The following is a 25,990-nucleotide window of genomic DNA, read 5'->3' on the forward strand; positions in this document are numbered from 1 at the left end:
CACGGTCGACTGATCACTATGATTTTACTTGCGCTGTCGTCTTTGGGACACGATACATATATGGTATAAGTTTGAAATTGATAGGAAGAGGACTTTCTGAGCTAATCGATGCACAACTTTTGGGGAGAAAGAAGAAGAAAAAGAAGAAGAAGAAGAAAGAATCCGTACAAAAACAGAAGGTGATCCGAGAGGATACTCGGATCACCTAATTACTCTCCGATTGAGTTGATAAAAGTAATGGCTGCAGCGCTGTGTCTACCAAGGGAAACAATTGGAGAGACAAAGAATTAGGATTATTCCTCGATCTGTTCCTCGATCTGTGGGCAGAGCCTGAATGCCACAGCTTATCGGAAAGTATTCACCGAAATAAAAACGTAAAGGCCAGTACAGTTGGAATAAGGCGGTCTGGCTCGAGTTGCAGACACGTAGACAAGGTCAAACTGCGCAGTGCGCTGCGCAATGGCAAAGGATGAGCTGAGCCAGAATCAGCGTTGCGAAAGCCCGCATGAACGCTCTTCCGCTGAGACCGTGATTTGAAATGCCATTTTGAATCATGATTCATGTTTGTGATTCTGGCTACGAAATTCGCATGAATGCGGCCTTACATGAACCATATTCTGTACACAGAACCAGATGCAAAGAAAACAAAATTATGAGATATTCTATTGACCAGACATTGTCATGTTGAGTAATGCGGAACAGCACCTTTAAATTGGTATTGAAGGGAGGGAAGGTAGACAAAAGGGGTCCACAGAGCAAGAAAAATCACTCACTGGGCATAGTCTCCCCCATTCTGTTTGCCAAATTTTGTCATACCCTTTGCAGCAGCAAAGGCTGTTGTTTATTCTGCAAAGCCCATCTGAACCTCCCACTCTAACGACATTAATGTTTCATCATCATGAATTATAGGTATGGCTGGTTTTGTGATTATGATTCATCAACATATTCGAAGTATTTATTGAATGTTCTTTCCAGTTCTTCCACGGGAATTCTCCTTGTCAGTATTTGTGTCAGCTTGCAGGATCTCGTGTGTGAATGATATTGCGTGGCAGCAGATCATATGATTTGATACATTCACTGATCAGCCATTATTTTTGCTTTGCAGCAAACAGTTCCAAAACATATTTTCATGTTAGACTGGCTACCCATAATTCTGTGTAAATTGGGTCAGGGTCAGCATGAGGTTTTCGCACAGACAGGCAAACATTTTTTGACTGACAACCACTTCAATGTCTCATTTGACTAGCTCTGCACCGAAACAGAAGCTACACTGTACATTATATTAATTTACTATATCCCCCCCCCCCCCCCCCCCCGGAAAAAAAAACAAACAACTCTTCAGAAAAGCTTGTAGTATTAAACTGCAAGTGCGATTAGCCTTTGTAAAATAATGCTATACAAATCTGTATTTAAGACAGAGTAGAGAGCAAGAAATTGTAGGAATACAGTGTGAATACTATGCTAATCAAAGATTATGTGCTGTCCATAGTTACATGTGTAGGATACTAAGTGCACGACATAAGCATTTGCATGGAGTGAGTAATTGGCTGTCTAGACTCTTTCACCAGGAGTGACAACCGATCTCACAGGCATCCTGTTTTTCTCCATAAGTCATTTATTTGAAGGCATGGGGATATAAACCAGGATAGTGTTTTTATTCTTTCCCTTTTGGTTTCATCTAGGTTGACCCCTGTGGTATTCTGCACAAAGAAATGAGCACCATGCTAGTTTCCTCCCTGCCATGGATCTACCACTGTTCAAGCCTTTGCCAAGTTTTTGGTTTAACAATTTAATTAAAGAACAGGAAAAACAAAACAAAAAAGTACTTGCTGTGCTCTACAGCTATTTTGAAGTAGGGCATAAGATTGGTTTAACCTCCTGCAATAAAGCAGGCTTGAAAAATTACATTGTCCCTTGATGCTTTAAAGGGAGATTTTTTTAATTTTATTTTTAAGATATACATTGCTGGTGCCAGAAAAACATTTATGGACCACAAACAATTTGATTTGAAAGATACATGTATAGAAATATAATTATAAATGTACAAGGATGCATACTGCATACCAGTAGTCAGTGTGTAGTACCATACTCCTCATGATGCCTGTATACAGCTGCCTATGAATAATGTTTTTCAACTTGTTTTTGATCAAGGGACTGTGTATCAAATTGAGAAGTGATGGTTGTCCAGGTGGGCAACTTCTGCCACAATTTCCTTGCCGTGGGGTTAGCTTTGCCCATCCTGAGGAAGCAGCTGCTTTGCATTGTAGGTGCCCTGCAGCACTCACTTGTACTGGACGTTAATGTATCGGTCACAGGGAGGCTGACCGTTGTCCAGCCCCCATATAGCTCTGTGGTTTCCTACCACAGAGCTGTGATGAAACCATTGCAGGGATGTCTGGATGTGTGGATGTGACAGCGACGATGTTCCCATTCATTTCCTCTCCTGCTCTTGAGCTTCCACAGTTAGTCGTATGGTGTATACCTTGGCATGGCTTTCTGCCCAATCCTTAGTGGTATGTTGTACAGAGTGTGAACGTTCCAGAGTAGATGTGAGAATTAAATTGGAGTTGCACCCTCAATATCTTCTTTCTCACATACAACAGAATCTAATGGATGACACTGTGTATTTCTTCCTAAAGTTCATTATGAATCTGCCACAACAGTTAAGGCAAATTAATGAACGACTTCAACAGACAGTGCGCATTGATGTTGTTTTGATTAGGTGAGTATTTTTGTTACAGGGAAGATATTGCTTGTGGTGTTACTGTTACTGTATTTTACAGATGTCTCAGCAGCCCATTACTATACTGATTATTTATGCCTCCCAAGCACAGTTAATTTCATGCACTATAGTGAGTCAGCTTCTTTATAATTGTCTTAATGAGCAGTAAATTATAATTTGATTGGAGGTTTAGGATGTGGTTGATCTGAAAGTGCTGAAGGATGAAATTTATTTTATGTGGCATTCAAAATAATGCCAATCTGAACAGTGGTTGTAACTCGGGATCATCATCATCATCGTCATCATCATCATCATTTAAGGTCCATTTTCCCCACATACTGGAATTGGACAGGTCAGGATGATTAAAAATGAAACAAGAACAAACATAACATGTTGTAAACTTGTTGCTCCTTCTAGGAACATGGTATCCCCATCACCAAGGGGTACTCGGTTGCACCCCATCACTCCGGAGTGTACCCCGTCCATGAGGAACTTTACGATGCCTGGAAGGAGGTCTGGGGAATCGAAGCCACTAGCACCGAGGAGTATCCTCACATAAAGCCAGCTTACAAGAGGAAGGGATTTGTCTACAAGGATATCATGGTAACTATGACAACATCATGAATGTGGAGTCTAAATGTTACATAATTCCTCTCCTCATTAGAAGTTGTTGTTTTTTGCCACCTAATGATTTGACTGAGTGGTGTTGCTCTTCATGTTTTTTAAGCTTTCAAAGGTGATGTTTCATCGAATATTTGCACTGCGTATTAAGTAAGATTAAGAAAGAAGGTAAGTGGTTTGATTGACTTGATTGTGGCTCTGACAATAATAGCAGGTCATTAGGATGACCAGGATGGTGAAGAAAGAGAAGGAAAGATTGATTTCATTGTGATGATAGTGCTATTGTGTTTATGTTGATGACATAGTATGAGGTCAAATGTGTGATAAAAGCAAACTTATGAATATGCTAGTCATATACAGGCACATGATGCCTACCCCTCATGGTTCATCCCAGGTGACTAGCACTAGTCAGCAAAATGTTTTCAACCAGGCACATTGTGCCATATATGGAGAAGAAGAAGATATCACAAATAATTGTCTCAATAGCAGTAGTAATCATAAAGAGGCTGATGATACTAACAATGATAATAGCATTGATGGTAATGATGATACTGATGATGAGGTTTTAAGCAGAATAATGATATTATTAATGACAATAACAATGATAACAATGGTAATAGCAATGATAATATTAATGATGATAATGAGGTTTTAAGCAGAGTAATGATATTGATAATGACAATAACAATGATGATAACAAGAATAAGTTCTATAGTTTCTACTTGATATGGTGTTCAAAACACTTTAAAATGCATCATTACCCCGACCTTTAAAGTGCACTCACTACTCTCCTGTTGGAGCATTTGAATTAGGAAATGAAGATGAACATCTGATGGTATAGAAAGTAGACCTAATCAAGGTGCGTCATTTGATGTCATGTGTCACACATATTGTTTGAAGTATCATATTTTAGTTGTTTATTTGCTTTTTTTTTGTTTTGCTGTCATCATTGACCCTTGACCCCAGGTGATACCAAGACAGACGTGTGCCCTCTACACCCACACAAACTTCTATGAAGAATTTCGTGGTGGCAAACCTGCCCTGGATGCCATGATTCAAGGGGGTGAACTCTTCAGCACACTACTCCACAATCCAGTAAGTCCACTTTGATAGCAATTTATAATGAAATGATTTCTCATATTGTTCTTAATTTGCCTTTACATGCACTTGGGTGATTTTGCATCATTTTCTGCGTTCAAGCGAAGGGTTTATATCCTACCGTCTTGATGTCTTTCCACAAGAGGCATTCAAGTTCAAGTTCAAGTTTGTATAACATTTATTTTCCATCTTTTTTTTTCATGTAGGAAATCACATGCATGAAATTATTGTACAGGAACGCAGAACCTCAAAAAAAAATTCACTTCTCTGAGATTTTGTCAAAGTCAAAGTAATGGCAACTTCTCATCTGTCCATGAGAATTTCAGGTTTGTGGAAAGATTTGTTGAGATTTTCTATCATTTTGTAGTGACTCTTCCCCCCACAGCTATTGTTGTCTGTTGTAGTATTCGTTTTGTGTTCACTGTGCTTTTCCTGATTTCTAGCAGTGCTAGTACGAGCTCTTGTGATTAGACAGCAAGTTTCTCACCAGAGGAGTCAGACGGGGAAAGAGGGGAGAGTTCCCGTCTTGAATTCTACGCTTTTTGCCGCGCAGACTACACTGACAGCTGCTGGACTTGGAATCTGTCCATGCCGTTGCGCTTCCCGCTTGCTCCCAGCAATATGATCATACCTCCCATTGTACAGATTATGTGGTTTAGGCAAAAGATTAAGGCATCTTTACTCTGAATCAGTTGATAATTCAGTCATTGTATAGATGAAGGGAATGAGCAGAGTTTCCTTAGGATTTCTAGGGCTTGTGGATAAAGGTTCATATTGGTAGTGCTCTTCATTTTTGGAACAAATTGTTTGAATTTTGACTTCGATGGTATTACTTTATGATTCCCAACAACAGAGTCTGACATGCTGCTAAAATTGGCATTGATACATTTTCTGTTTCTCAAGTATCATATTGATATTTTGTATGTTCGTTTGAGAATAATTTGCAACATAGTATTCCATGGAGAACATTGTTTAAAAAGCTGATTAAAACTCTGTAAATTATCAGATTTACCAAACTCAATTTCCAAAGAGAGTAGTTAGGATTTTTTTTAAAGGTTATGTACTATCATGGTGGTACATGTATGTGTTCCTAGATATCTAGATATTAATGGCAATGTAATTTTCAAAATATATGCAAGCATGAGCATTTCATCATCAATTTTGACATTATTACATGGTTCAGTCAGCGGAGTTGATATTTATTGTTTTTGTTTAGACTATAAAGCTGCCTTAATTTTGAACAATTTCTGTATGACTAAGTTAGTATTTAACTAAAGACAGAATAAACTGACCAGAAAGAATATAAATTATTAGTGGAAAAGTGAGCAAAGAAAATGGGATTTCATCGGGATTCGAACCCGAGACCTCCGGATTGCTAGACCGGTGTTCTACCGACTGAGCTATAGAAAGCCCTAGTGCAGTGTTCGTCCCAGAAACCCTTAATTCTCAATGCTCGGGTGGTCAGAAGCTATAGCAGTGTGTTTGTGTGTGACACACACGCACACACTTGAACCTGGCATAAACCCGAAGGATAATTCAACTTGGGGATAAATGCGAGGGATCACCGAAGTGATGCAGCTTTTTGAGTTTGTAACAAATAAAGACAGAATAAACTGACCAGAAAGAATATAAATTATTAGTGGAAAAGTGAGCAAAGAAAATGGGATTTCATCGGGATTCGAACCCGAAACACACTGCTATAGCTTCTGACCACCCGAGCATTGAGAATTAAGGGTTTCTGGGACGAACACTGCACTAGGGCTTTCTATAGCTCAGTCGGTAGAGCACCGGTCTAGCAATCCGGAGGTCTCGGGTTCGAATCCCGATGAAATCCCATTTTCTTTGCTCACTTTTCCACTAATAATTTATATTCTTTCTGGTCAGTTTATTCTGTCTTTATTTGTTACAAACTCAAAAAGCTGCATCACTTCGGTGATCCCTCGCATTTATCCCCAAGTTGAATTATCCTTCGGGTTTATGCCAGGTTCAAGTGTGTGCGTGTGTGTCACACACAAACACACTGCTATAGCTTCTGACCACCCGAGCATTGAGAATTAAGGGTTTCTGGGACGAACACTGCACTAGGGCTTTCTATAGCTCAGTCGGTAGAGCACCGGTCTGGCAATCCGGAGGTCTCGGGTTCGAATCCCGATGAAATCCCATTTTCTTTGCTCACTTTTCCACTAATAAGTTAGTATTTGCTACAAACAGTCTCCATCATATAGATGTTTAACATAGGCTGTCAATACTGTAAACTGCCCTGCCACCATCTTTTTCTTTCACTTCAAAATGTCAAGACCCACCTCAGAGGAAGGACTTTTGTTTAGAGCAGAACGACTTGCGCAATCTTTTGTCAGCTGCATGTACATTTTCCCGATATGATCGCGCCACAGCGACTGAAGATTTTCCTTGAAAGTTGTGAAGCACAGATAAAGATACGGGTCAGGGCCAGCCATTTATTGGCCATAAGTGATGACAGTCACAGTCTCTTAACGTAAGTTATGAATAACTTGGAGAAAAGAGGATAGTGAAGAGTGGTTGTCATGGCAACATACGCCAAGTGAAACCATCCAAGAAAGACAGTTCTAATTCATTCACTTCTTGTTAAGGAGGGGCTTTTGATTAAAGCAGACTGTGAAATACTGTGTGGTGTTGTTCCCCATCAAATTTGTCCCCAATTTCCCCCAGAATATGTGAGCTTGTCCTTGGCCCAGATATGGGGAGAGCTACTTCTTGATCAGTGCCCTCCCCATCACTCTTATTCATTACTTCCTTGTCTGTGGGGGGAAAAAGCACAGAAATTTATTGCAAACCTTCCGTATCATATTGTGAGGAAAGTGACATTGAATGATACTTCTTGTCGTTAAAGTAGTATAAATGAGAACACTTTACTGTGGAATTTGGTGATAATTTGTTTAGAAAATAACCCTAATCAATGATGTGTTCCTTGTCGAGACACGTCCCTTTTTTCCCCATAGTGTAGTAGGCCCTAATGCTATGGGAAGCAGCATCATGAAAACCCTGCACCCTTAAACTCCCATTTGTAGTCCACATTCACAATTCGCATGGAGTGTTGAGGAGTGAACAGGGAGTGTGCAGAAGTCACATGACAAACTTTACAATTTTTCTGCGGTGAACATTGGCATTGCAAATCGCGGCAGCAGACTTCGTGTGAAGAGCAAAACTTCGCACTCTGGCTTGCAATCTTTTTGGTGAATTTTCGGGAGGCATGTTGCAATGTGAACGGCACTATCATAAGAATATGGAGAAGTCTATACCAAGCAGATTTTAGACATATATTAAGGATATATTCAACCAAAACTTTTTTGAAATGAATTGAAGTGGTTTATTGATTAAAAAAAAAACACACACACACAGTAAAACATAGCAGCCAACAGGCTCAATTGCTGTTTGTACTTCACAATTATTCAAACTTACGCTGGATTACACACTAAAAACACTGAGGTATAAATATAAAACAATGGATAATATATGGACTTAACCGTATGTACAAGCTAGAATTAATCAATTATATGAATACATTAGATACACAGAAAAAAAGTGAAGCATAAATCTGGCTTCTGACTTCCTTTGATGTTTTAAAAAAGCAAAAAATATTCATTCTCATAAAATTGACTGAGGCTTTGATTCAGAATGACAGAAATCAAGTTTTATTCTTCAAAATGTTGACGATGGCTCTCTGTGCATTTGAAGGTACATGTGGTGTAACAAATTGGCAGGCCACATATGCCAGTTGTCATTTCTACATTCTGACCCTCACCTTTTAATTGGTTTCATATTTCCATGGGCACTGCTGCTGTGCATGAGACGATCTGCCCCACCCCCTTCTCTCTGCCCACCCCACCCCTTCTCTCTCTCTCTTATTCCAGCATGATTTGGCACTGCTTCCCGTGAAAAGGAAAAAAAAAAAAAAAAGAATTCCCCCCCCCACCCATGATCATAGCCTGTGGGTCACTGACAGTTGTTTTGTAGGTTACAAGTGTTGGGTTTTTGCCAGGGTATGCCCTAGTGAAAATTGAAAATACAACTTGCTAGTGAGCTGTGAGGTCTATATGTGAGGAGAACAAAGTTAAAAACTTTGAAATGGCCACGTTTAGGCATGCATTGGCATGGATGATTTTGTGGTCTTGAAACTATTGTGTATTTTTGTTCTTTGCTTGTTTGAAACTTGCTAGATAATGCCAGCACAATTTTGCTTATTGTCTAATTCACAGTCTTAGTAAAGCTGTCAGTGAGTACAATTTGTGCATACACGGTCTTCTGGGGGGCGTTTCATGAAGGAACTTGTCGGATAAAATATCTGACAAGTCAATTATATCCGACAAGTTTTGAGAAATTCTTTAGTCTGGGGGGCATTTCATGAAGGAACTTGTCGCATAAAATGTCCGACAAGTCAAATATATCAGACAAGTTCAGAGAAATCAGCCAATCAGACTAAAGAATTTCTCAAAACTTGTCTGATATAATTGACTTGTCAGATATTTTATCCGACAAGTTCCTTCATGAAATGCCCCCCAACTGATTGGCTGGTTTCTCTGAACTTGTCGGACATTTTATCCGACAAGTTCCTTCGTGAAATGCCCCCCAGGTGTCCACAGGATGCTTTTTTACAATTGTGTTATAGGATGAGTAGCTTTCACACTCATCAGATGATTGCTAGTCCCATATACCAGTGTGTGTATGTTTTTTCGTTCACTGTTCTTTTGTTTGTTTGTTTTTCATTATAAAAGAAGTTATGGTAAAGAGTAGGCTTTTTTGGTAATTTTCACTAATTGGCATCCTAGAGCAAATTATGAGTGGCTCCATTTAGGCTGTTATGAGGTTATTATATGTAAAATATGTAAAATTACAAAAATTTTCTGAGAGAGCAGGGAAATATTGTACAAGGTAATTATCACAGGTTCTTTTCCTCCTGCACTTTGACATTACAGATTGGTGATACTCTTGTAAATAGTAGCTTGTTGCTATTGATTGTTCTCAAGATAATATATCAGACTACTATGTCAGCAAATCCTATATGTTTAACCAAAATTTAGATAAAATAGTTAAACAGTTACTTCAGTCAATCAGAAGGAGAAATACATATGTACATTACGCATGTTCGTCTTTAAGAATTTAGCCGAATTCTGTAACTAACATATCTAGATGCGCACATCATCATATTGATTTTATTGCCTCCCCCCCTCCATTCCCCTATCCCCTTCTCCTTTCTAACACAATGAAAACCAGGTGGCCCCCTAGCAAATGTATTGACTAACTTACTCCCCCTCAACAAGTGGTTTTCCGCTTGGGTCTAGTGGACAAGCAGTGCTCAGTGTACCCCTGTCTCGAACCAGAGAAGTCCGTTCTGACTGTGCAACGTCTTCTCTGCTACAAACTGATGGTGATGGCAGACAAGAATGCAATTTTGTCATCGGGATGAATCACAAGAGTTGACCTGACAGTGATTTGATACAGACTAACGACAGATAGTCTTCTCTCAGCCTGCAAATCAATAATTTTCTCGTCCTGAGTACAACATTTTGTATGTAGAATTCCAATTCGTCATCATTCTCAGTCCACGTTTTGTTGAGAGATGTGTAATTGCTGTGTTTTAAATTGTTGTGGCTACCATGGCAATAGTTCCTTCTTCATAATTAGCTGTGGCTTATCTGTTGCCATGGTAACTGCACATAAAAGATTTCAAACTGTAACCTGAAAATGCTAGTGAAGTATGATTCGATTCAGAATGATAATGATAATGATAGTGAGAATCATTGTATAATGATTATGATAACAATGGGTAATGATAATGAATGAAATGCAGTTATGACAATAATGGTGATATGGTAATGAGAATTATGCTAGTTATATTTTAAGTCAGGTGCAAATATGTTTGTTTATGAGTGATATGGCATGATATTATGTCAACAAATGGCCCAATCATCAAATGAATGCTTCTGAAATTCATTGCATCATACGATGATGTAATGTCATGAATACCTTATGCTAGAGAAAAACCATTTTCAAAGTTCGTCACATGCCTTAAAGGTTGTTGCGATACTGAGTGGTTGGAGTCAAGTTTACACTTCTCTCATGGCTTAATTTTAGAATATTTCTGGGCAAGGGCCCTCCTCTAAAAGCCCCTTTGTTTCAGTATGGAATAAGTTTGAAAGAAATTCTTGAAAAGGCATCAAGCATTCCCAAGGCCAAACCTAGACATTTATTAGAGGGTAATTGCAGCCAGTCATACTCAGTTTACACAATATTTCACCCTTTATTAGGAACCTTCTGCCACCCCAGCACCTGCTGTCTATTTTGGCAACCAGAAAGAGGTTTAATTCTATTTTTTGTTCACTCTTTTTTTTTTTTTTTTTTTTTTTTTTTTAGTGTTCATGGAAAATTGTTGAAATAAGCCTAACATTAAATATGCTACTGTATATGCCATATATTGTAGTAAGTCTAATTTTTCATGAATCGGGGGGCTTACAGATAATTTTGTGAGTGGTTAAATTTGCAGTCATGGAGTACAGTGCTGAACGGAGAGGTGCATGCAGGCAAATCACATTCATGTTGAGTTCAGAGTTAATATTTTTGCATGTGTTCATATTCATGAATGCACCCAAATAGCACCCAAAATAAAAATCTTGCGAAATATACGGCATTAGGGAAACACTGTGGAGGGACCCATGACAGAATGAGACTCAGTTCAAAGCATTTATAGATGCCCAAAGTTTGGGGAAATTGTCATTTCCAAACTGAAGTCAACCTCATTCATATCCTGAATTTGTCAGATATGGTCACATACATTTATTATTTTTTTTTTTTTGTTCCAGGGGCAGGCTGATGTGGGCGCCTTACAAACACATAAACAATAATTGATGTAATGCATGTCACTACAAAATAGAGAGCAAGTGCTGTATTCTTCTTCAGTAGGGATTTTGATTCAGCTTGTGTCATAATAATGCAAAGATTGAAATCAAGGAAAATATTCGCTCACAATATAAAAAACTGGAACTGGGGCACTCTTCATTCATGTAAATACCTTGCTGAAAGTACACCTTATTTCCCTTGCTCTCTCTCCTTCTCTTTCCCTCTCCCTCCCTCTTTTTCTTGCTCTTCCTTCCTCTTTTCTGTAGAGGAATATCACTTTGTATTATTATCTTTCTAAGAGGTGAAGTATGTTGTGTTAGAGACTAGAATGTCTTCCTGTTTTGATGGAAGTGCACACTGCCGAGCGTTTACAGTACTGGTGTGTAGCCAACGGAAGAGCTGCAAATGTTTGGCAAAGGAGCTCCATGAGAAACCGAATATCCACCACCCCTGCACTAGCTCAAGCTCTTTCAAGGTGCTGACAAGAGAATTCTTCCTTTCTGGTTCAAAAGATTGCCTTGATGCTGAAACATGACTATATTCTAATTAATTTGAACTAATCTTGCCTCTATGACTTGTTTCTGTATCATAATGAACTGTGTGCATTCGTTGCAAGTGAAATAAGAGATTTACAGTTGTTACAAGTTTTATGCATCTTCTAAACTGTCTTTAAGTGGAATGATAAACCTAACTTTTATGTAAGATGCAAAGATATTAAAGCATCGTAAATGTAGATCGTCACAAGCCAGAATATATCCAATTTTTCTTTGGAGTGTTTTTACTTCACTGTACTTCATTGAATGTTGCCTTAAGCATCTCAGATAATGCAACACTATTAACTTTAACTATACCTGCTTCCATTTCACACGCACAAAAAGGTTGTATAACGTAGGCTCTTTCTGATTAAGGAGACATTTCCTTGTGTCTATAAGCAATATCATCAGGTGCAGTATGGAAAGAAAGCTATTTTGGTTTGAGGTACTGTGATATCTCTGAGATAAAAGGAAACTCTAATGTGATGTTGCCAGATAGCTCTTATTTACGAACTTCCTGTCATGGCGGCAATTAAGGGAAATTTTTACTTTGCTGTTCTGTTGACATGCATCTCTAGATAGCAGTGGCCCAAATCAAGGTAACAGTATGCCTTCCCTCTAAAAAATGGTAAAAAAGAACAAAAACAAAAATGAGAACAAAAAAGGTGTATGAAAAATTATGGATAAACTTGCATGTGATTAAAGGGATGGTTTAGTTTTTGGTTGAGATGAGGGATTCAGATTTTAAATTTTTGTGAGATAATTAGAAACCACCTATGAAATATTATGGATCATACAATTCTAAGAGGAATTCAAAGTTTATTTGATGAATATCAGTTTTGAAATGGCTGACATATCCTAAAACAAAGTAAAAGACAGTGGTCCTAATTAAAGGTGGATCCCACCTTTTATTAGGACCTCTTTGTTTCTGAATATATCAGCCATTTTAAAACAGATTTTCATCAAATTAACTTTGAATTCCTCTTAGAATTGTATGCTCTTATGTATTGTATGTACTGTCTTTCATCTAAAAAACAAACAAACAAACAAACAAACAATTGTTGGAAACCTGAAACCCCATCTCAACCAAAGTTATATCATTTCTTTAATCCAGAAATATGTCATCACTGTTCATGGTACAATGTAGTAGATGTGTGATATTAGTGATGTCATTGCTGTCTGCTGCTGTTACATTGCTCACGTATCGGCAAAAGGGGCATAGACTTAGCCAGTTTGCTGACACTGATGATGTGTAATATATGGCGTGCACAGCACTTCAAAAGCAACCCTGTCGATTTTGCCATTGGTTTATTCTGCATTATGATGACATGGGGGGGGGGGTTGTTAATTCATTCATAGTGAGCTTAGCGATGATGTGGGATTTCTCATGCAGAATGCATGCTGACATCAAACCTTTGAACCGCTTTTTCTCAGTGAACCGAAATGAGCAGTTTTCATTCTTTTTTTTTTTTCTCGCTGGTGGAGTGACCAAGGGGTGGTGCTTGAACAGAGATGTTTGGAAATAGCGTGATCAATAGTTTACTTATGGATTATGTAGTGAAGTATGAAACTTCGGAATTAGGGTAATTGATGATAGAAAGAAAAACATATGTTCTGAGCCAGAAATAATGATCGCACTACCCTCAAGAGCCAAGTTTGTGCTCTGGAGGCTTCATCCTCCACTACAGACATGCATGCTTCGTTTTCATACTGTACATGATTACTGTGGACTGGACACTGTTAGTCATAGTCTGGCTGACTTGGACATACCAAAGGGGCTTTGGCTCATCAGAAGGTGTAGTCTTTGACCAGACTGATGCATTTATTGAAAAGTGTGATTGATTGATCCATCGAAAAGATCATGCAAGAAAACAAAAACACCACACATACATTGTACTTGGGTGCTGTTGTCAGCAGTAGCCAAGTGTAACATGATAAACCTACATTGTAAAATGATGATGATAGCTATGATGGCAATAGCTACAATTGTACTTGGTAAGAATGAATTCAACCTGCTGCAATATTAGTAGTGCATTTTTTCTCCTTATTTGCAGTTTTTTTGTTCCTTATTTTCTGTGATTACGAATAACTGTCTGTTTATAATAATAATAATAATAATAATAATAATAATAATAATAATAATAATAATAATAATAATAATAATAATAATAATAATAATAATAATAATAATAATAATAATAATGATAATGATAGTACAATAATGAAAATAATAATAATATAATGATAATAGGGAATTATTATTATTGTTATTGTTATTATTATTGTTATTATTATTATTATTATCATTATAATTATCTTCTTCACATTTATGCCACCATAAATACAGGCCTTCATTCAGAGAGACAGAGAGAGAAAGAGAGAGCAAGAAATTGAACCATCCAGTCACGCAAAGCACATGTCAGAACCCCAGTCTAGTCCGGGGTCTGCAATTTATACAGTAAGTACTCACAATCTTATTTATTTCCTTCTTCCTGTGCAGGTAAATGTCTTTATGACTCACATGTCAAACTATGGCAGCGACCGCCTGGCCACCTACACATTCAAGCGCGCGTTCCAGTTCGTCAAGACCTACACTAACCTGCAGCTACAGACGCTTCCTCCCGTTGCCACGGCGAAGAAGTATTTCGAGCTATACCCGGAGGAACGAGAACCACTGTGGGGGGTAGGTAGTCTTGCCGGCGTAGATAAGAGAAAGAAAAACAGCTATTTAGGCCCAAAAATCAGTATTTATTTTCAGTCTGCACTATTTGATTTGAGTCTTGATAATTTGCTAGATTCACAACACAGCACTATGCTATTTGGAGGCTGTGGTGGCCCACAAATGGTGCAGTTCTGCACGGGGGAAAATCTGATGATGCCAGCTGGAATTTGAAATAAAGCCATTGGCTCATCTTGAATTTGTAAAGTGTCAGAGTACAGGTACCAGGGTATGTGCTAGCTCCTGGAGAGAGCTTTATGGCAGCACCAATTTCTTGGATGCTAGCTTGTTATTTTGATATCATGACATATTTGTTACAGTGATCTTTGAGCTTTACAATCTGACAGTTGAAACTTCAATGCCACCATATCTTGAAAATTTTGTCAAATACAAATTAATTGAATTAGAAAGTTTGATGAAAGTTGGGCCTAGGAATGTTCCTTTATTTCTATTATTTTTAAGTTTTCACCATGTTTAAAAAAACCCAATAGAACAGAGATACTGGTTAATGCGATAGATGCACAATAGATGTAATGAGATATAAAATACTTGCCAACACTCCCAAACCAGTGGCAGATTGGGGGGGGGGGGGGGGCACCGAGGGTACGCTCCCTCTTCATTTGTTGTTATAAGAAAAGAAATAAAAGAAAAAAATGAAATAAAACAAGGAAGGAGCACCAGAAATATCGTTTGCGCTCCCCCCCCCCCCACCCCTGTTACGAAATTCCTGGATTCCCCCTGCAAACATATTCACTCACAGATATTAATCATTATATACTCATAAATAACGGCATGTTGACTGTTACTTATTTGTAGCTACAGCCCCCACATCCCAGAAAGTCATCCCTGCTAGCTTATTACTATGATTAACTTGACCCAATGAACATAGAATGTCTTACTGATTTCATTTTTCCAAAAAAGAAAAAAAATAAACCAATTTGTGTGTAGTATAGTAGGAGGATTGTGAAGTACTGACATCATCATATATGCAGGAAAAGTGAATATTTTACAGTGAAGTCAACGTATTGTTTATGTGACCATAACAGTGAGAGGTGGTATATTTTCATCTTTGAGCTTGTCACCGAAGCAACGCACCATACCTTGCGAATCCACCGAATTCATGGTGGATTTTTTCAGCGCCGGTGAGCAGCCTAGAGGGTAATGACAGTAGCGTGAGAAGCACACCCACTGTCATACCCAGGGGGGAGAGTAGCGGGTTCACTCAAAAGAATTCTGACCCACTGATGGTCCCCATATATACATGCATGATGACTCACGGGGGTTGGTATATCTCGCTTTTTTTTTTTTGTCCGTCTGTCTGTCTCTGTCTCCTTCTTTCTCCACCTATATCCCCCTTTTTTTTTTCTTTTTTTCACCCGATACCAGAATTAATTAATTTCACCCGGCTAGAAAGCCGCCCCCCATTTAGGCCAATATTTTTTGGCATGCCATCATATGCATGAATCATTCTCATGCCTGTGTGTAAGTGCCTACTAATCTTTCCTCTTTTTTTTTTGTTTTTTTTTTGTTTGTCTTGTTTCTCTTCATTATTTTTTCTCATTGTGCAGAATCCGTGTGAAGACAAGAGGCATGTTGAGATCTGGGCAGAGAACAAGGACTGCACAAAACTCCCAAATTCACTCATCCTCGGCCCCCAGAAAACAGGTGAGCTAATAGGATCCAATACAGCGCTTTGCAGAATGCAGTCATGTCTGGCGTGCATTTTCAAGGAGAAGCATTGTCAGTAACTCTATGGGGTTCACATAGATTGCACATTGCTGGAAAGAACAATCCTGAGAGTAAAATTTTATGAAAGTGTAATGATGACTCCATACAGCCTTGAGAATATCATGCATTATGCCAGAATATTGTCACCGAATGCAAGTTATGTAGAAAATGGCAATGTCAATTAACAGTTAGGATTATATCAGTAGGTACGATAGTATATACCATTTACTAAACATGGTGATTGTGATAGATGTGAATAAAAAGGATGGAATATACAAAGGTAATACAGGGCAGATGCTAGTGGCACAGAAAAAGCCCGGCAACTGCAGCAGCATAGATCACATAATCAGATTACACAGAGTGCAATGAACAGCTATGGAATCTTTATGAAATAAAAAGAAGGCGAGAGAAATCTAGGCCGATTAAAGAGGGCTGCAGCAGTAATTGCTGCACCACTGTCTGCCAGTGGCTGTGATGGAATGCATGAGTGAGTGTCACGCCAATCCAGCCCATGCTGACGTGTCGTCGCCTCTCCAGGCCCCCAGGGGCTGACAGAGTCGCCTCGGCGGCGTCCCTATGATATCGGCCGGCCGGAGAGGCCGGCACCGGCACCGTCTCCCGTCACAGACGCCCAACCAGTCCCCAAACTGTTTGAGAGAGCCCCCTCTCTGGCATTAACTTGCCAGTCCTGAGGGCCTTAATGCTAGTCCTGAGGGACATGTGTGGTTCTCAGCTGTTGAAATGCTGTGTGCGATGATACAATGTTTTATATGACAGTGTCATCCAGGGTGATGAATGTAGAAGTGATAGCTGTATGTAACTTCACTAGCTTTTTGCATTCTTTCTGTCTCTGTCAACCCCAAAGTCAATTCAACTGAAGTCATGCAGAACAGAAACAGACAAAACCAACAATAGCTCAAGTAAAAAAAAAAAAGAAGGACTGAACAGAGATGGGTGTAGCATGTACAGTAACTGCAACTGATTGACAAATTGTCCTACATGGATGTAAATGTAAGGTAACAGTTGAAAAAAACTATGTGTCATACTCTATGTCATGCTTCTAAATGTCAGATGCAGATGGAAAGATATTCTTTCAGAGAGTACCTTTAACTGGGAATCAACCTCATTGACCCAAACATGAATTTTAAGGCCAACAGAAAAAGATTGACTCATGCAACTTCGTATTAGTTCAGGTCATAAACTATTATCTTACTCCTATCTTCCATGGATGCATATGGGGTAAGTGTGCCTCAGTGGTTTATTCATCTGTCAGTTGTAGAAATATAAGGCCGATTGAACTATGTATTTGATTATATCAGTGGTCTTAGTTCAGGTAGGCACTGATCATATCGTGGTTGGCAGGTGTGCTGAAGTACAGCTGCACATTCGCTCATGTACCCGTATATACCTCAGCAGGACCTTTTCACTGAACTTTAATTCAGCTGTGAGCCGGAGCGGTGCGCGGAAAGCACCCTCTGCCAGCTGGCCAATTTCAAAGTTGACTCAAGGTCACTGGCATTTGTCGAGGCAGCCGCAATGTTTAGATATCTCGTGACTTTGTGGCGGAAGACACACTGCCGGCCTCAACACGATCTACCCTGACTGAGAAGGAGAACTCTCTCTGTGTTAGAAGTGGTGGAGTAAAAAGACATGCAAGTTTGTGAAACTTTTTAAAAACAAAATCAAATAGATGATGATAAAGTTGGAGCCAGTTGTCAGTAAATAATTTGTGATAGCATTTTACTGTACATCTATTTCTCTCTAAAATTCTGAGAAGATGGCGTTATGGGCTGCATTTTTGATTAGCAAAGCAAATGCTGTTGAATGGATTTTAACATTTCCATATGTGATTGATCCTCATATCACTGTCTTTGTAAAAATGTTTGAAACAAAAAATTCCATAACAAGTATATTTTCTGACACATGGAAGTTGATTGTTCCTTGATTTTCATGTCCGACAATGCAAAACCTCAAGTGACAATTTCCTTTGACATAATAGGCGTTTTCACATCAGCCCGATAAAAATCCAAGCTCGAAATATTTTCCGCGATTGTGTAGAGCGCTATTTCATTTCTTATTCACATCAGCCTGAAGAGGGGGTAGCCCGAATAGTTAGAAATTTTAAAATAGCTAATTCGACAGCTGAGTATGTGCAAACAGCATCAGTAATGTGTGTGCCCTCTCAAAAATTCCTCATGATTTGTGTGCAGTTTGCCTTGATCGATCGGGTCACACACGCTAGGCATGATGGGATTCATCGCGCTAATTTCTTGAGTCGTTTTCACATTATCAAATAGTGCGCTACTATCCCGCTATTTCAGAAATTTCTCGAGTTGGAGTCGAGAAATTTTCTCGATCAGAGCGATACAATTAGCGCGCTAATTTGTGTTCACATTATCAAATAGCGCGCTATTTCGCTATCGGGAAAATAGCGCGCTATTTCGAAACATCGGGCTGATGTGAAAACGCCTAATAACATCTTTTTGACTTAATTTGAAATTCACCCAAACATTAGCCACAGTCATGTTGACAAAAGATCGCAAAGTAAATTTTAAGATCTTGAAGTTTTGCCAGTGTGATCGCAAACTTCCCGAAAACTTCCCACTCAAACTCGCAACTGAAACTTCGCGAAGTTAGTTACATGACCAGTCCACCGCCTTTTTGCTGCATTGATCAATGATTGTGGGCGGTATTAGAATGTACATGTGTGCATTGTTACATCACAATCATTTGCTGTTACAAGTCGAACTCTCTCTTCTCTGGTGTGCATGCCCACCAGTGACCCAAACTTCAAATTTTGAGAAGACTTCTCAATCCTAAACTATGCAAACTTTTGCCAGTGTGACCATGGCTATGTGATAAGGACCTCTGCAGATGTCTGCGAAGAGGCAGCTCACTCTCAGCTCAGCATTGAGCAGGTGTTCTCTGCCATACCTTATTCTCCAGTAATATGATTCATTCCATGCATTCATCCCCACCCACAATCTGTGAGGGGTTTTTGGACATCATAGTGTATTAAAACAAAGATTCCTGTCTCAAGGCTTTTACGAGACTTCCCGTGGGGTGTGCATTCAACAGTCTTGTTGCCAGGAACAGATGGGCAACTATTGTTCAATTGATTCGTTTAGTCAAAAAAGAATGTCGTTACCTATTATGAAATGGGTTCAAGAAAGTAGCCGATCAGAAGTGCTGAAATGAGTCACATCTTTATTCTTTTGCAAATGCACAGGGGTGCAAAAAGTGTGCAGCAACAAGCATATGGTTTAACTGCACTGTGTGTTATCCTATGGAAGATTCTGGATTGCTCTGTTCATTCAGCTTGCTGTGCATGCAGCACGAACCCAAACAATTGCTTCAATCACATGGGTGTCTGCATGGCATATCAAAGAGATGCTCCGCTGTATTGAAATTTAAAGCTTTTCCCAGTTGTTATCATAGTTCATAGACCCATTATATAAAACAAATAATGCACAGGTTTAAGTTTGTGATGCTAGCAGAGATTCAGCACACTCTCAGGCATTCACATTGTTGTACATGTTGCACCATTGTAAGTACCCTCGGAAGCACTGCATCTCCACTATAATGCACCTTTCTCTGTGCTGTTAATGGACATCTGTTTAATTCACTATGCACTGAAAGCAGAATGCATTTGGAGTTCAGGCTTCTAACCACACACATATAAAGTTTCAGATTTTCTTCAGCACCTCCTAATGTGGTGATACACAGAGATCCATAGCATGTGTGTGTCTTTCTGTTTGGTTTCTATTGTTTGAAGACCTGTTACTTCTTTCATATATACTTCATTGAAAAAGCAGACCTGTAAAAAAGACAAAGAGATGCAGGGAGAGAGAAATAGAGAGACTACCAGACAGACTGACTGACAAATGAACAGAGATAAATAGGAAAGTGACAGCTCACATGAAGTAGAATACTGCCAATTTTTTTATTTTATTTTATTTTTTTAAAGAAGGAATTTGCCCTGTCCCCTAAACATATTTAGAAACTGTTGCTAACTTTCATATAAGGTTACCATTGAAGGCATGGATGCTGTCATGCATTTCATATCCTGGAATGTTACATACAATTGTAGTCATCTGGCAGTGTTATTCAGGTGGACTTGCTTTCTTTACAAGAATGAGTAGCAACCAAACCAAGGAAGGTGCTGGGTCCTGCCAATAGCTGGCTTTGTCGATGGCCTGTTCTGCTGGGAAAACAGGAGTGTCGCACCCTTCCTTTTTGCCTATGAGCGCAAGACAAGGCACTCTAACTTGACGAACCGAAAGAGGCAGGAACAAGTGTGTGTCATCAGTCTGTGTTGAGATGGCACGGAGCATTGCCGCAAAACAATAATCTCGTTTAAAGACCTTCCCCCCTCCTCGCAAAGTTCCAGGAAATGTCAAGTGTGTGTCGCGTAGGAGCTCGGCTTCCTCTCTCTCCCCCTGGGGTAGTCGGGTTTCCGGGTGTCCCATCTGCCAGGTGATGGCAGATCCGTCCCTTGAACCCTGTGACCTTGGAAAGGATGTCCCAATCTTTCTCTGTGCATTGTTCCTTTTTTTTTATACCCCATTACCATTCTGGGCCCTCATGATCTGATCAATGTTTCAAGACCTGCTCCATACAGAGAATGGGGTTTGTTTTTTGGGTGGAGGTAAAATTGTGTTCATATACTGTCAAACCAGTAACATTTTGTGGCATGAAACTTTCCTGAATGGGAGCCGTCAGCCTTTTTTTTGTGGCAAGAAACTTTCGGGAATTGGTGACTGGCTTTCTAGGCATTGTGCACAGACAAAAACTTTTGTGTGCATTTTGCTTTCACAAATCTTAGCTCCTCGCAAATTTCTGACAGTGTCAAAAAACTATGGTTTTACAATAATTCCAAACAGTGCATGAAAATTTGGATCCCCTTCTGTTTGTCGGTTGGTATAAATATAAAAAATAACATTGCAAGCACCCATGCTGATGGGTAGTGCTTTAAAATAGCTGATGCAATGGAGATACGAAGACAAAGATATGTGATTTTTTTTTTGTCTTTTTATGAAGGTTACCACAGATTTGTTTAGTGTTCCAATAAAAGATTGGCCATGACTTGATGTAACACCATTTATATCAAAGCATTGATGTAAAAGCATGGATGTTGAATTACGCTCTCCCCAGAAAACCAGATTTTACATATGAAATGTACCAGAGTGAATAAATATATGGTATGCCGTGGAGGAGCTCTGCATGCAGTACACATGCATCTTTTCTCAAAGATTGTATATCCCTTTTGCAAACGTCATGGAATTTTACGTGGTTGGAAGATAATGCTCCCAACATTTTGTATGCAATCTAATGGTAATACACCTCCAGAGGTTTTAAAAAAAACAGAAATGAAAAGAATAACCCTATGTGACTCAAGAATATGCTCCCTTTTTGTATCAAGAATAATGGTTGGAATTTTTTCGGGGTCCAAATGGATTCACTTGATATCTACAATATTGTGTTGCCCTCCATCATAAAGAAGTTTCAAGTCTTATCTTTCTGAGAAAAGGTCGGAATTACCTTCCTCTACATTATACCAGCTTTAGAAAGGAGTCGATTTTTGAGGGTTTCAAAAGGGACACACAAACTTTTATGGTCCTCTTCTCAATCTGTTTATGAATGCATCCTGCAGGTACTACAGCACTACATGCCTTTCTTCTAATGCACAAGAAGATTGTGAGTAAGCGGCCGAGCGAAAAGACGTACGAGGAGGTCCAGTTCTTCAACGGTCAGAACTACTACAATGGCTTGGACTGGTGAGTCCAGAGATTTCCCCCAGTTTTTGCATTTCATTGGAATCTTTTATTTTCCTGAGGGTTTGCATTGCTGGTATTTCTTATTTCTCCCTCTTAACCTAAATATCACTTTCTCTATCTTTCCATCATAATACAAACAGTGAGTGGTCACGAGTGCAATGGTATGAGATTTTGCACAAGATGAAAGATAGAGGCACTCTATTCAACAAGGGAAATCTAGTTCCTTTGCATGAGTAAAGACCATACACTAATTGTTTTATACAACACCTTAGGACATCAATAAATGTGGTCCACACAGATTCTTGAATTTAGTACAGAAATGGCAACATTTTTTTTTTTTTTTTAGTTATAAGTGAATGAGTAGCACAGTCAACGTCAGCTGTACACAAAACCTATTAGTTGAAGTTGCTTTGAATACAGTAAAAATGTGTGACAGCATGCATGCAGCAGAGGTTTTTTATTGTGCAGTGGAACAAAAACGAGTCCATCATGAGTTTAACACGTCGTTCAATGGAAAGTGGTGACATCAATATCCATATTTGTTCAAACGCAATTCCACGGCTGACACTGACAGCGTGCAATGGTGCTGTTCACTCATGCTACGTGATGGTATACACAAGGGAAGTGGAGTGCACACAGTGTAGGTACACGTTGGATTACTGTGACCAGGGTAAGTATTTTGAGTACCAAGATGTGAGAAAAAGGTGCCATGTAAAAAACAATATGTTCATCATTGCCGTCATCACATCTAAATCTTTCCACAGGTACCTTGACTTCTTCCCGTCCAACAAGAACCTCACCCACGTCCATGTATTTGAGAAGAGTGCCAACTATTTTGACAGCCCCCTGGCCCCAAAACGAGTCAAAGCGCTCCTCCCCAAGGCCAAGCTCATCGTCATTCTCAAGGATCCGGCGTTGAGGGCGTACTCCTGGTACCACGTGAGTTGCCTCGCAATTTCTATAAAACCAGAAACATTCGTGGCCATGAAAGTTTTGCAAATTGGAGCCAAAGATGTTTTTTGTGGCTTGAAACTTTCGTGAATTGCCACCGGCATTCAATGCATTATGTAGAAATAAAAAAGAAAACACTTTTGTGGGCATTTTTTTCAGGTATCTTGGCTCCTCGCAAAATTTGTGAAAGTTTTGTGCATGTGAATTTCTTTGGCCTTTTAATACAGTATCTACAGCTCTGTGCCCTCTCTCCATCAGAGAGTAGAGTGAAAAGCATTTCAATTTAAAATCTAGGACTTTCATTATGCTAAGAATTAACACATTTTAATTCTTTTTCATAAGTATATTTTGAGAGGACTGCAAGAAAAATATTGATGACGATCTATCAGAGTGGTGACATGAATAAATCTAACCTAACTCTAATACTTTCATCATACATTTGCAACCAATGTGGTCATGTTAAGCATTTATAATTTTTTTTATTCTCTTTGCAAAACTCTTTCTTCACTTCTATGGCAAATAAATTGAATCAGATAGCAGCCCCTGAGTGAGTTGGGTGTGAATATGAAGTGGTTCATGTAACTTTTACTGTAGGTCCCTACATTTTTAGTATTCTGTACTCCACAATCCATCTCCCCTCAAACCCCCCCCCAAAAAAAAACAAACAAACAAATAAACAAACAAACAAACAAACAAAAAACAAAATAAAACAACAACAAATAAAAAGTCAAGTCAGAGAAAATCAGGAACCACAAGAGTTAACATGTAACTGGCAATTACAATCTATTAAGAGTGCTCTATGAGGATTCAATTAAATGAAGTCAGTTTTCTTCTCCCACGCTGCTCACTTTAATGTATCCAGCACATGAGGGCGCACAACGATCCCGCCAGCCTCCAGTACTCTTTCCGTGATGTGGTTATGGCCAGGCAGGATGCCTCCAAGCCATTGCGTGACCTTCAGAGGCGGTGTCTTGAGCCCGGAAAGTACGCCACCCACCTCGAGAGATGGCTGCAGTACTTTCCAGCGGGCAAGGTATATTTCATTATTTTTTTTTGTTATTATGTTCATATTATGTTATTATTATGGTATATTATTAATAGAGCATACTCATCTCCTATCTATGGCAGTTCCCTCTGGTAGAGCAGTGGCAACACTGATGAGGTTGCCGTGGATAAAGAAGACCTTATTATCATTATTATCTCCAGTACTTGTTTTCTCCACTTTCAATGGCAGAATGGCAAAGATCTCTGAAGAGAGGTCACATGTTTCATTCACTTGGCAGTCATAGAGCTACAAGTTACATCCTTGAAACACTGTTTGATGTACACTGTATTTCAGTGACATGCTGCTCCTCGATGAGAAAATAAGGTTTGTACGAGTTGGGAAATGGCCTTACAATGAGACTGGTTTCTCCTGTTCAATAAAGAAGAAGAAGAAAAAAAAAGAAAGACTATGAATTCCTGTTTGTATTGTTCTGTTTCCTTTTCTTGAGATTCATTTGAAAGTAAGGAAGGATTTTGTGAACTGAAATTATGACCATTTTTACATAAAATTACCCCTTGGAGCACATAAATTACCGGTAGAAGGTTACTTGGCGTAACGTGATATCAATGCATGTTGTCATAAACTACCGTAAAGTTCCGTGTATAAGACGCACCCGTGTATAAGACGCACCCCTACTTTTGGACGTAAAATAAAAAAAAAAAAAAAACACGAAAATTTCCATGCAAATATTGCGTGTGTCATACATATTATTTCAGCTCAAAATTTCCCTAGAATGCAGCATGTTTTTGCTCTATTTTTCGTTTCATTTCATACTTTCCTTTAACGGTATTCATCGGACATCGGCAAAATATGGAAGACGCAAAATGCGAGACTTGTCTCGGTACTCACTTGCTATTGTTTCGCCTTTCAATCGTGGTACTGTGATTGTGTCATGCATGCATATCGTACTCATGAGTGTACAGTACGATCTTTGCTGTCATACACAGCAGAGGGTCTCTCGCATATTGACGCATGTCAGACTGGAAGGTTCATTACGAAAAATAAGAAAAACATCAACAAGTGTAGCAGAGGGATCATACGGCGAGACGTACGGTGCGTACGGTATTACACTCACTGTTGTTTCGCCCGGAGGGATTACCAGTAACATGTGTGTCTCTTGTACCATGCTTGTATGCACAGTGCTAGCCTTTTTGCAAAAGGCAGCTCGCTATAATTTCAGCACACGCACACAGAGAGCAATGGACTTGCACACACAGCGCGCAACGGGCAGGCGCGCTCCGATCCGATCGCCGTGTGCACGCGAGTCCATTGCAAAAGCCTCTCTGCTGCAGCTAGCTGCTGCCTTTGCCAAAGGCTTGCTAGCTAGCTAGCTGGCTACAGTGCAGTGTAGGCTAGCTGACCTCGTGAGCAAACGAACGACATGGATAATACTGCATGCATGCTTCACACATCATTCATATTCACGGTGACATAGTGTCGATCCTACTCCGTATTTTACAGCTTTTGACTATGGCCATATTGATACTAGTACATCGATAAGTTTTACGGTATCGGTAATTTAGTAATGATACCTGTACATCGCGTATTCCAGCTACTAGGTTGGCTGTTGGTAGCTTGGTAGACTGACATCAGTAGCATACAGCAGTGCTGTTACAGCTGTTGTCTATGGGCAGATTGATACATCGTTACTGCACAAGGCCGATGTAAGTTTATGTCGTATTTGCAGCTTTTGTGTGTGTCCAGATTGAAAGATCGCTCATTTATCCGTAAGTTTTAGTGATTACTAACCTTCCAAACGTCGATGGGCATACATGGCCCCAAGTTGGCCTTATAAAATTGGGTGTACATGACGGATTTTTTCCCGTGATTCGACTGTACCCGTGTATACGACGCACCCCCGATTTTCAATGTTTTCTGACGAAAAAATAGTGCGTCTTATACACGGAACTTTACGGTAGTGTT

At 39.4% G+C, this 25,990-nt stretch overlaps 1 protein-coding gene and 1 non-coding gene across 2 annotated transcripts in view; both read left to right on the forward strand.

The window, feature by feature from the left end:
* Positions 1–25,990, forward strand: part of LOC140229355 (bifunctional heparan sulfate N-deacetylase/N-sulfotransferase 1-like) — a 68,385-nt gene that overhangs the window by 40,637 nt on the left and 1,758 nt on the right. The window contains exons 4-10 of the mRNA XM_072309643.1: positions 3,140–3,325; positions 4,310–4,438; positions 14,348–14,530; positions 16,135–16,231; positions 21,948–22,071; positions 22,836–23,010; positions 23,885–24,055. Coding sequence (XP_072165744.1) covers positions 3,140–3,325; positions 4,310–4,438; positions 14,348–14,530; positions 16,135–16,231; positions 21,948–22,071; positions 22,836–23,010; positions 23,885–24,055 — 1,065 coding nt within the window. The remainder of the gene's footprint in view (positions 1–3,139; positions 3,326–4,309; positions 4,439–14,347; positions 14,531–16,134; positions 16,232–21,947; positions 22,072–22,835; positions 23,011–23,884; positions 24,056–25,990) is intronic.
* On the forward strand, positions 6,528–6,601 carry Trnaa-ggc (transfer RNA alanine (anticodon GGC)). The gene has a single exon. It is a non-coding gene; the product is annotated as a tRNA-Ala (tRNA).

The sequence above is a fragment of the Diadema setosum genome, chromosome 5 (genome assembly GCF_964275005.1).
Source record: "Diadema setosum chromosome 5, eeDiaSeto1, whole genome shotgun sequence".
Classification (NCBI taxonomy): Eukaryota; Metazoa; Echinodermata; class Echinoidea; order Diadematoida; family Diadematidae; genus Diadema; species Diadema setosum.